Below are 12286 nucleotides of genomic sequence, written 5' to 3' on the forward strand. Positions count from 1 at the left end.
AAAGGTGGCATTTTCATGGTGGCCCAATAAATTGGACGGATTAGACTGGTTGTCTCTTGTAAATTCAGATCAGCTAATTAGAAAATAGGTTTGGAAGCTGCCTTCTGAGTAAGTATATTAATTGCTAAAGGCAGATGTGATCCAGAATGAAAACTGTCATCTGTCTAGAACTGATTATGATACTTGCCACTTAATAACCACTAAAAGCTATTAAGTGGAGATACTTATGGTTTTCTGGGTAATCAAGATGTGACAACACTTTGTGATTTTCTTTTCTTTTCACTGTTTTGCCGATGTGATTATTATCAGCTTGTTGTCCCAAAAATCTTGATGTTGGTTTTAATTTCTATATAGCCAGTACATCAAAATTACCCAAAGATATTTTCCAGCACAAGCCCCTTAATTCATTGTTTGTGGAAGGACAAGTTCATTCTCAACTATTTTTACACGGTCAGGTCTGCTGACTTGGACATTTCGCTCAGCACATGATTAGCTTCTTCCACATATTTCTTTGAGTGCTTTTTGACCAGATTTATTTTCTCAATATTTTCTCTCAGGTTTCCTTGTAAACGGATCCAATCCAGGTACTCGCAGTTTTCATCTCTTGCTCTCTCTGCCATCTTATCCTGCCTTTGGAGCACTGAGCAGATCATTTCCTGGAGTTGTGTTTTTGTACTGAGGACGCCTATGGTGGCACGGTTCAGCTCCCCCACCTGCTGCAGAGCTTGTTTCAGTTTCTTAGGCACCTCTTTCCTCTTTGCAGTCAGCCAAAACCTATACCCCTCCATGTGCACCTGCACACCACAATCACCTGTAAGACAAAGCAATGATTAAGACCCCACTGGTGTGAATCCAAGAGAGGGAGCTAATTTTTTTTCATCTTAACAAAGCCAAACCCTTGAAGCAACAAAGCTCCTTAGAGAAGCTAGCTGTCAAAGCTATCACAGTGCCATGAAATCTGATTATTTCCACTTTGCTTATCAGTGACAGAGTTGTATGCATGCATATATATGTGTGCCCTGTGTGACGTAATAGAGTCATTTGACAATATTAAGCCAAGATTATCCATGCCACTTGCTTGTAAAAACTAAATCCCTGGTACAGTCCCACTGGCATGCTCTTCAGGGAAGCCACTTGGGTAAATTTGACCCATAATCCCATGGCTTTTTCCTGTTACTCATTTAGCACAAAACTATCAGGTATTGGATAAGTCTCTCTAATGAATTCTGATCTAATCTCCTTTCACATTGCTCTCTTGTCTGTCTTATTGTTGGGTTCACAAATGCTTGGCTCTTCTTTCTGAAGAGCACTTTGTTGAGCTTTTTTGGCATGAGTTTGAAAGGCTGACATTACATAGGAAGGATTGGATTTAAAGACATGTGAAGAAGCAATACTCAGGAAGGCAAAATCTAAGGAGCTGGAAAAGAATACAAGGGCCTACTGGATAGCACTTTCCACGGTAGTGTGCAACCCAATCAGGAAGTTATCCTACAGAAAAAAAGAAAACCTAAAACCTTGGCATCTTGATGATTTACTTACTGAGGCAGAAAATCAGGAAGTTGAATTAATCCAGTCATGAAAGGAAACCTCTGAATTTCCACATATGGAGATCCCCCAGCTTTAAACTTTCATAGTGGCACATGTGGTAGAAAGGCTAACACAACACAATGTAACAGCAGCACAATTGCAGATTTTGTAAATTTTCACTAGTGTCACTGGGCCTCATCCAAACCATTTAAAGAACTAAGCTTGTGTTGTGAGTTAGAAATCACATTTGCCATCTTGACTCCCCAGCTTTCATTTCTACCAGAGAACAGCACACTGTGAGCAACATTCAAAATACATTTAAGTAGCATTTCAAATGTGTCTAGTAGCCAGTGATGCCAACCAACAGATCATGCAAGGGACAGCAACTTCACTCTATCTGAACCCTATAGAAAGGGAAGTTTTATACTTGGTACGGACTTTAACCTATATGGGGAAAAAATCCAGAGCGTAATTAACTGCAATTTGGCAGAAATAAAATGATTAAAAATAATATCCTGCTGTGAGGCAAAGCACCCCTGCCCCCCCCCCAAGTTAGCATGAATGGTAGTGGGCTCATAACATTCCACAGGTGTTACTAATTGGTATCTCGGCCTATATAGCCTTTATCATCTTCAAGGCCAGAGCTGGAAATGCATTAATTACCTTCTCATGAGAACCTGCAGCATACAGGATGGGAGGAGGGAAATCAAGAGTAATGAGGTAATTTTTAGGGGATTCCAGCAAGAGTGTGTCCTGATTGGGTGTCATTATCACCTGATGTTGCTTGGCCAAAAAACTATAATTGATCTAGATGCCCGGAAAACAAAACTAGCTTCTATACTGACAGGCTGAGGGCCTTGACTATGATATGCTTATATTGAAATAGACAGCAACATAGAGAACACCTAAGCTATGGCCTTTGACACTTGGGCTTATGGTTTGTGCCCTCTAATGCAAGTGTCCTGGAATACAGGCAGAATAAGGCAACAGAGCTAGATCACAGTCCAGTCCAGGGGTCAAATACCAGTTTTGCAGCAGTCAGAGTTCATGGGTTGTTAGGAAAGCAGAGTCAAGGCAATTCAAGGTAGTTGATCAGCAAGGTTCAGGCAGGTTGAAAAAGCAGAGTTGAGGGTCCTTTGGTCACAGGAAGCAGGCAGAGTCCAGAATTGTGGTCACAAAGATCACACAGTTGTGACGAGTTGCTTCCACAATCTGCAATTCTCCAGGTCTGATTTATATAGGCATTCCTTAACAAACCTGCTTTACAGCCATCTGCTTGGAGGGGCTTCACATAGCAGGTATATTGTGCTGTGCCTTGAGTCACATCACTCCCAGTGGGTTCCATGTTTGTCGGATATGGTCATAAGAACATAAGAAGAGCCCTGCCGGATCAGACCAGTGGTCCATCTAGTCCAGCATCCTACTTCACACAGTGGCAAACCAGTTCCTCTGGATGGTTTACAAGAAGGCATAGAGGTAGAGGCATTTCCCTGATGTTGCCTCCTGGCTCTGGGATTCAGAGGATTAGTGCTTCTGAATGTGGATTTTCCCCTCAGTCACCATGGCTAGTAGCCATTGATAGAATTATCCTCCATGAATCTATCTAATCCCCCTTTAAAGTTGTTTATTCCTATGGCAATCACTACATCATTTGGCAGAAAATTCCACATTTTAATCACTCGCTGTGTAAAGTAGTATTTCCTTTTGTCCATGCTGAACCTACTGCTCATCAGTTTCATTGGATGCCCTCAAGTTCTAGTATTTTGAGGGAGGGAGAAAAAATTATCTTTGTCAGCTCTCTCCAACCCATGCATAATTTTATAAACCTCTATTGTGTCCCCCCTCAGTCGTCTCTTTTCTAAACTGAAAAGTCTCGGGGTGATTTCCAACAAGTGCTGCTCCGCGCTCACTCTTCTCTTTGGCCCAATGGTACATGTCAATTTCACACAAGCTGCTGCGCTGCCGCATTTTGCCCCACAGCTTCGTGCAATTTCCCCCGCGTCTACTCAATCCTGTTTTTTGAGGATTGAGTAGATGCGGGGAAAATCGTGTGAAGCTGTGGGGCAAAATGTGGCAGCGCAGCAGCTTGTGTGAAATTGACACGTACCATAGGGGCAAAAGGGAGGAGTGAGCATGGAGCAGTGCTTGTGGGAAATCACCCTCAGACTCTTCAGCCTTTCCTCATAGGGAAGGTGCTTCAACCCACTAATAATCTTGGTTGCCCTCTTCTGTATTTTCCCATTTCTGTGGTGTCCTTTTTGAGATATGGTGACCAGAACTGTACACAGTATTCCAAAAGTGGCCACACCATAGGTCTATACAGGGGCATTATAATATTGGCCATGTTATGTTCAAGCACTTTCCTAATAATCTCTAACATAGAGTTTGCCTTTTTCGCTATAGCAGCACCCTGGGTTGACACTTTCATTGAGCTGTCCACTATGACCCCATGATCTTTCCCCCTCTCAGTCTCAATAAGTTGTTTTTAAGAAGTAGTGGACAGATTTGAACTCTAGTGTAACATGAATGGCAATGGGTAATTTACATGAGGTAAAGTTGAAAAGTTCACACAAGAGCACCAATGAATAGGAACAATCATTTGCAGTAAGGCTTCCATGATATGCAGAAAGATATTACTTGGCAGGCTAGGCACACACCTTTCCCCACACTGACCCACCTGTAGCCTGATAAGAACTGAACATGTTCAAGAAGGCATGAATTCTGAGGACCCTTTCAGTGTCAGTGAAACAGTGGGAAAAGGGAAACAAGGGTGGATTAGGAAATTGGGCTGCTCATGCTTCTAAGGGTTTATGGCACCCTGGAGGGCAGGAAGTGGATCAGGGAGAGATCTAGTGAGGATTTATTATCCGTGTGATTCCTTGCAGGCTATGGAGGTGGCCTCAATAGTACAACATCTGTTTTGTATGCATTTCCAGGTTTTTTTTGAAAGAGTCAGGCAACAGGTGATTTGAAAGACTTCTGTATGAGATCCTGGAAAGCTGCTGCCAGTCATAGGCTGCGGTCACACGGAACATTAGCCACGCTAGAGAGACGGAAGACAGGCAGAGTTTCCGGGCGCGATCTCACCGGCACATCTGGGAAGCGTAGCGCTTCCGTGGCTCAACCGAGGCTTCCTGCCGAAGAAGTGCGGCAAAAAACTAGTACATCGGAGGTACTAGTTTCCGGAAACTGTGGGGCAAGGGTGGGCGTCTGATCACGTTTCTGGTGGCATCCGGCGCCCGCCCATGTCCCCTTGCAAACACGGGTGTTTTTCTTCAAGTATCCGTGGATGCGCACCAGCACCCAACGGAGCATGCGCATTTTTGGTATACACGGGGGGGAAAAACAGTTTGCCGCACCGCACGCTTCTTTGTTGCGCGCAGGATCGTCCTGTGATCAGCACCTCTCCCTTCCCACGGAACCCCCATGGGACCTCCACGGAACCTCCAGGGTATGTGTGCATACATTTATACAAACAGTTTTCTACCAGAATTTTCTACCTTGTCTACCAGAATTGTTTTTATTGAATTGTATACCAGATTATTTTGACAAAAATCAAAGATATTTTATAATTCATGTGGTAACAGCAGCTAGAATTTCATTTGCAACTTCTTGGAAACTTCCAACAATACCCACTGAACAAGACCTAATAATGAAGACTATGGAGAGTGCGAAAATGGACAAACTTACTTTGCTCTTAAAAGGGTAAATGGAAGAAGCTTTTATTGGACTATGGACTTCTTTTTTATGATTAGATAAGAAAGAAATACAAAGATATGAACTTTTTGATAATATAGTATGAAGAAGCCTTTATGAACTTTTAAAATTTCACATTCTATCCTTTTGTAATGTGAAATGATATGCGGAGAAGAGCTATATGCAGAAGATTTATTGCTTTGTTTCCCTTTCTCCCCTTACCCCTGTATGTCCTAAAAATCTAATAAAGTATATTTAAGAATCACATATGCATTCATTTCTTTTTTGTAGTGCCTCTATTTTTATCTACCTGATTTAACTTGGTTCTCTTTCTGTTAATTCAATAAATTTATTTCCCTCTTTAAGAAGCTTATTCCCTTCCATTTCTTCTGAGATTTGGTCTGAATCTCAACGCCAGTATACACAAAGTAAAGAATCTTGGTAATCTCGGTAATCTCGGTAACTAATACCCCACAATATATGTGAACAGATGTTTTTGCTAGCTACAGGGGCTGCACATGTAGAAGTGATTTGGGTAACACTACTGGAATACGCTCTCCATTGAAGATCCCAGAGCATTTTCAAATTTTGACTACACCAAGAGAGAAAAGGGCTTTTACACTGGCCTGACTGAATGCCTTTCCTTCAGCAAAGTACTTTCAGCAGAAGATACTTTGGTATATTGTTCTCTGATAGATTATGTGCCTGTGGATTAGAGAAAACAAGTGGAGATCTGCAATATTTGCACTGCAGTTGGGAATCCTTCTCCCTATTGCTGCCAATCCCCACACTCAGTGGGGGGCAGAAAACTCACAGGGAGGAATTCAATATGCCCCCATCACCAACAAACCTGGCACAGGTGCAGGTCCCACTGCCTACTACTGAGCCTGGCATCTTCCACAGTTGGGCTAGAGCGGCTGCTGGCATCCTCCCCCACTGCTGCTGGGCCCAGGCAGCAGCTGGTACCCTGTGCCACTGCAGCCTGGCTGGAGCAGCTACCAGTATCATCTGCCACTACAGTTGGGCTGAAGCAACTGCCGGTGTCCTCCACCACTGCTGCCAGGCCTGGAGCAGCTGCCAGCAACTTCTGTGGCCATGGCCCAGCCCAGAGCAGCTGCCACCATCCTTTGATGCTAAAGCTGGACTCAGAGCCATTTCTGGCATCTGTTCTGTTAACAGCGTTGTCTGTGCATGCACAGATAACACAAATGCATTGAGGGGATTTAACCCCCCTATATATTTTAATTTTGGTTTTGGCTTCTTCTGCAAACCTGAGGGGTCCCCCAAGTTTAAAGAAAAACTTGTTTAGCATCCATGTGGCCCTGATCTGCAAATTTAGGCATCTGCAGATGGGAGCCACATGTCTCTAGTAGATATATAGACTGAAACTATTGATCATATTGTCTTTGAATGTTCTTGGTTTCTATATGCTAGAAATGAGTTGATAGTTCCTTTTATTGGAAAGAATATTATTTCTGTGGAGGCCAACATTTTGGGATTGCTGCTATGTGACAAAGAACAACAAATGACTTTGCAGGTTGCAAAATATTTGATAGTAGTGATAAGTCATCAGACCTTTAAACCCTATTAGTATTTTAGTTGTGTTTCCTGTACATGATGTTGGTTAAGTAAGACAAAACAATGGTTTGACTCAGTATAAGAAAGCTTAATGTGCTCATATATATTGATTACCAAAATGCCCTTGTTATGATAGGTGAGGCAGGCATATGTATCTATTGCAGAAACTCTTCGAGTACAGTGCAAATTCTCTCCCCACCGCAGAATCCCTTTCAGTGCAAGCCAGGTAACCCTGTGTCAGGGAAGCAAGGCATGAATTGTTTTCCAACTATATGCATACACAGAGTCCTAAGGCTGAATTGATGATTTAAAACTTGTCTATTACAGTGCTAGATCTGTTTTGACTTTATTTTCCCCGACAACTTACTGTTTTCCTGCTGTATCTTCTCTATGCATACAGAAAGATTGCATGCCGATGAACAGGAATAACTCTCTTTCAGGCTCTGGATGGCTTTCTGGATAGCCCAATAATCCTCCTGACTCTTGTTGAAAGTCTTGGCAATGTCAGCAAATATTGTGTCAACCTCAGGCACATTGACACATTTAAATGAGAGGGTCTCCCCTTTGCAGGTGAGATCTAGAAAGATGGAAAAAAAGAAAAATAGGTTTTTAAACCCTGCTTTTCTCTATCGCTTACAATTGCCTTCCTCACCCCACAACAGGATCTTTGTGAGGTAGGTGGGACTGAGAAAGTTCTAAGAGAACTGTGACTGGCTCAAGGTCACCCAGCAGGCTTCATGTGGAGGAGTGGAGAATCAAACCCAGTTCTTCAGTTTAGAGTCAGCCTCTGTTTGACCACTACACCACGCTGGCTCACAACAACCTGCCTGTAAGTAAAAATCAGGAAAAGAGAGATGCAGAAATCACAATACAAGGGAGCCAATACCTGAAAGTTGTTGGAAAATAGTCAAAAGTATTTAAAACACTCAGAGTATCAATGGATCTTGCTCTATTGGAAAGAAGAGATTACTTTGCTTTTAAAAACCTTTATTTCTAAGGGTAAAAGGTATACAGGGAACCTACAAAATAACAGAACATCTAACAGCTACATTTTCTACTGCTTACTTCTCAAAACATAGTCACACACTAACACAGAGATAATGGAGAATCTGTCCTTCTCGACCCCTAGAAAGGAAGTCACCCGAAAACAAACAACCAATCTGTATCACACCTTTTCCCGGGTTAATCCCATTGACTCTGTGCCAGGTATCCCTTCCAGGTCAGTCTAAACAATAGCAATACTAGGTAAACAAGTTAACCCTATAATGACTGGATTGTCAGACCTTGTAAACACATACATTTCCAACAAAAGTATCGAAAATAGTTAAATAAGTGCATCCTGAGGATGAGGCTAATACATGTACTTCCACACAGAAAAAATGGGCCTTGATTGTGTCACTAAAAAAATATTTTTAAAAAAATTATTTGCTAGTCTAATGTTCTATCTGTTTTAATAGCCATTTGTTAAAGCTGTACACTTGCTAATAAGTATGGCATGGGCTCAAACCTGCATAATATTCTGTGGACCTCAACACTGATTCGTTGAACAAAGAACATATGTAGCTTCCTTATATGGAATCAGACCATTGGTCCATGAAGGTCAGTACTGTCTACAGCAGGGGTGTCAAACATGCAGCCTACAGGATGGAACCACCCCCTGCAGGGCTGGTATCTGGCCCATGAGCAATTGCCTCACTCCTGCTTCTTCCTCCCAGGCTGCTGCTGCTGCTGTGTTGCCAAGCCTGTCTTCCCTCCAATGGTGGAGATCTCCTCTTCCTCTTTTGGGGAGGAAGGGAGGGGGGAAGGAAAGGGAGACCGCACCTGTGTGCACCAGAGAAAAGCTTCCCAAATTGCTTTCTCTTGCTTTGTCCTTCAGGGCTGCTGCTAAGGCTGAGGGAAAGGGAGGGGAGAAGGAAACAGAGACCATGCCCATGTGCATCAGAGAAAAGCTTCCCGAATTGTTCTCTCCTGCTTCATCCTCCAGGGCTGCTGCTATGGCTGATATGAAAAAAGGGAGGGAGGGAGGGAGGGAAACATAACAGTACAGCTTGCAACCTTTATTAGTGGAAGGGAGCAAGACTCTAGTAGTGCCTTAATGACAGGGTCGGGGACAGAGGGTGGCACTTGGTAAGAGGATTTCCCTGCGACACCCACTTGAATGTGGTGTGCTGCAGGGGGCGATCCTCTTGCCAATGTTGTTTAACATCTACATGTGCCCCCTCACCCAGTTGGTCCTGGGGTTTGGGTTGGGGTGTCATCGATATGCAGATGATACCCAACTGTATCTGTTAGTGGACGGCTGCCCAGACTCCACACCAGAGATTCTGACTGGGGCCTTGGAGGCCGTGGCTGCTTGGTTGCAGCACAGCTGGTTGAAACTCAATCCAACAAAGACAGAGGTTCTATACCTGAGTCAAGGGGGAGTTAGGACAGGGATTGGGTTGCCCACCCTGGATGGTGTGCTACTTGTGCTGTTCCAGAAGATAAGGCGCTTGGGGGTGATCCTGGATGCCTCATTTTCGATGGAGGCCCAGGTCACTGCAGTTGCCAGGTCTGCCTTTTCCCATCTCCGGCAGATCAGGCAATTGGCCCCTTACCTCTCCCCCCACAACCTGGCTACAGTGACCCATGCAATGGTCACTGCCAGACTTGATTATTGTAACTTGCTTTACACAGGCTTGCCCCTGAGACTGATCCGGAAACTCCAACTAGTCCAGAATGTGGTGGCACGCCTGCTGATGGCATCGCCTGTTCAGGTATGCATTTGGCTAGTATTGTGCCACTTGCACTGGCTACCAGTTGAGTATTGGGACCATTTCAAGGTGTTGGTACTAACCTTCAAAGCCTTACATGGCCTGGGACCAACATATCTGAAGGACTGCTTCTTCCCATATGTGTCCCAAAGAGCCTTGCACTCACAGGACCAACATTTACTGGTTACCCCCAGCCCAAAGGATGTCCATTTAGCCTCGACCAGGGCCAGGGTTTATTCTGCCCTGGCTCTGGCCTGGTGGAATCAGCTCCCACTGGAGATCAGGGCCCTGCAGGACCTTTTATCATTCCACAGGGCCTGCAAAACAGAGCTATTTCACCAGGCCTTTGGTTGAGGCGGCGAGCATCCACCTCAGTTGGCCTCCCTGCTTTAGTTCCCAACCTGCTAAAAGGGCCCATCTGATTTCACCTTGTGGCCCCAATAGATTTATATTGCTGCTACCAATTTAATTGTTTATTGTTTTTATGATTTTAATGTGATTTTATTGTAATGAGTCTTTGACTTGATTTGTTGTGATCTGCCCTGAGCCTGTTTGGGGAGGGCAGAATAAAAATCCCAAAAATACATACATACATACATACACACATAAGTAAGTAAATAAATAAATAACATTTGTGGCAGGGCATAAGCTTTCATGAGTCACTGCTCACGTCTTCAGATACAGCTAGAATGTGAGTCCATCCATCTTTTTATCTTGGAGAGTGAAGTGATTTAAGATGCCAAATGACAAAGCAGGCATTGGTAGGATATGAGCTTTTGTAAATCATTGCTTGTATCTTTAGAGTTATGTATTCTTTGCATCCTCCTAGACTGAATCCTCCTGGAGCAAATTGAGACCTAGGTTTCCTGTCTCATTACCAGTGCCGATATCTCCATGCCTACTATCCCTCTGCATATTACACCTAATCCAATCAAGCTTGCTATTGCCATTCAGCATCTGAAATCATTTTTATAAAGTTTATATCTCCGGTACCTCATGTTATATTTTATGGCACACATGGCCAGGCCCAACATAGTGACATTTATGTCAGATCCAGCCCTCATAACAAATGAGTTTGACACCTCTGGTCTACAGCTCTCCTGGATCATAGGTCAAGGTCTTTCTCATCACGAACTACTTTAACTGGAGATGTCAATGACTAAATGTATTACCTTCTGCATGGCTCTTCTGGATCATAGGTCAAGCTCTCCTGGATCATAGGTCAAGGTCTTTCTCATCACGTACTACTTTAACTGGAGATGTCAATTACTAAATGTATGACCTTCTGCATGGCAAGCATATGTTCTACTACTGACCATTGGCTTCTCTCCAGTTATGCACTGAGAAATTCATTCAAGGTTTGGCTTGAGAAGCAGAGGAAATAATAAAAGACATGGAGACAGCTTATAGGGCTTACTCCAATTATATTAAAAAAAAATAGCCTGCCTGGAGAGATTGTGGTGAGATTTGCAAGAAGACAGACCAGAGATGCTATATTAAAGGCAACTTCAGCAACTCCACTGAAATTTGGGAATACAATTATCAAGACTTTAAAAGACATTCCATTTGAAATTCGTCAGAAGAGAAAGAGCTACAAGGAGTTAATTACTTTTCTTCAAACAAACGGTATATTACAGGTGGGCGATTCCTGAAGGTGTCATCTTTAAAATCAACGATAGAAGGGAGAAGATAGACTCCATCTTCAAAGCCAAGGAATTCTAGAAACGCCAGCTGGGATCGGGGGAAGACTCTAAAGAGGAAGAAACTAAGTCAAGTGACTCAGCTGCCTCGGGAATGGATGAGGACTCTGCTGTAGAAGCGGGTGTGGGAGCAATGAAAACTGTATATGTTTTTAGACAGAAAGCCGAAGTAAGGGCAGAAGGACTCTGATAAATGGCTCTTTGAAATAAAGAAGATGCTCAGAAAGTTCTCTCATAATAACTAATTTACTAATATAGAACAATGTGAAAAACAAGAACTCTACAAGTATATTGTTTTACTAACTCTTTTAATACTAATATTAAGGTTAACATAAAGGGGGTCTCCCACTCTTGTTAGTGTGGGTTTAGTTAGTGTGGGTTTCTTCCCTTTATCCATATTTGTAGTTCCCCTTCCTACATTTTTCTTTGTAGTTTGTAGTCTTATTGAAAACATAAAAAATACCCCTCCGGGGGTTTAAAAAAAAAAAAGGGTTGGCTTGAGAAATGGAGGCCATTGTGCCAAGCCCCTAACTCAAATGTAGCATGAAAGGGAAGGAAGAGGCTTCAAAGAGAAGCTCATAAGTAGGCTCTACATTCCATGCAGATACTCGCTGTGTGTGCAGCTGATCCACCCACCTTTCTATTTGCACCAAAATGGGATTTACTGGTTGCTATTAGGGACCTACCAAGGAAGGGACCATTTTTGCTTGCTTCATGTTATTCTTGGGGCGTGGTGTTATAGATAGAACTCGTCTTGTGATTGGTCAGGCCCTAACCAGGGGTGTTGTGCAGCACATTGTGAGAGAGGGCTGATGCTTCACAGTGCTTGATGTGGTTGATATATGCGTTTAGTGAAAAACAGACAGCAGTAACACTGGCCATGTTTGGAGCCAGGTGGTATTGCTCAAAAGGTGATAGCGAGTGTGCTACCTTAGTTGCAACTCACACTTGAAAGCTGAGTGAATTTAATAAAACCAAGTTTAACCAATATAATGTTTCTCATGTCTTCATTGGGGGGAGGGGTGTGATGGC

The 12286-nt window shown here is 43.2% G+C and overlaps 1 protein-coding gene across 1 annotated transcript; it reads right to left on the reverse strand.

Moving 5' to 3' along the window:
- Positions 1–241: 241 nt before the first annotated feature.
- On the reverse strand, positions 242–10751 carry LOC107119010. Its single transcript, XM_015421434.1, has 3 exons — positions 10727–10751; positions 7169–7378; positions 242–811 (listed from the first exon to the last, which is right to left on the reverse strand). The coding sequence occupies exons 1-3, from the start codon at positions 10749–10751 to the stop codon at positions 444–446; spliced, it is 603 nt and encodes a 200-aa protein (XP_015276920.1). The 3' UTR covers positions 242–443.
- Positions 10752–12286: the final 1535 nt, after the last annotated feature.

The sequence above is a fragment of the Gekko japonicus genome, unplaced genomic scaffold, assembly GCF_001447785.1.
Source record: "Gekko japonicus isolate JY-2015 unplaced genomic scaffold, Gekko_japonicus_V1.1 scaffold809, whole genome shotgun sequence".
Classification (NCBI taxonomy): Eukaryota; Metazoa; Chordata; class Lepidosauria; order Squamata; family Gekkonidae; genus Gekko; species Gekko japonicus.

Excerpts from the sequence above, each read along its gene's own strand:
- LOC107119010 (XM_015421434.1), bottom strand. The coding sequence starts at position 10,751 with ATGATCCAGAAGAGCCATGCAGAAG. Across the intron at positions 7,379-10,726 it reads CCAGAAGAGCCATGCAGAAG|ATCTCACCTGCAAAGGGGAG; the intron begins GTAATACATTTA and ends CCATCTTTCTAG. Across the intron at positions 812-7,168 it reads GAAGATACAGCAGGAAAACA|GTGATTGTGGTGTGCAGGTG; the intron begins GTAAGTTGTCGG and ends TTTGTCTTACAG.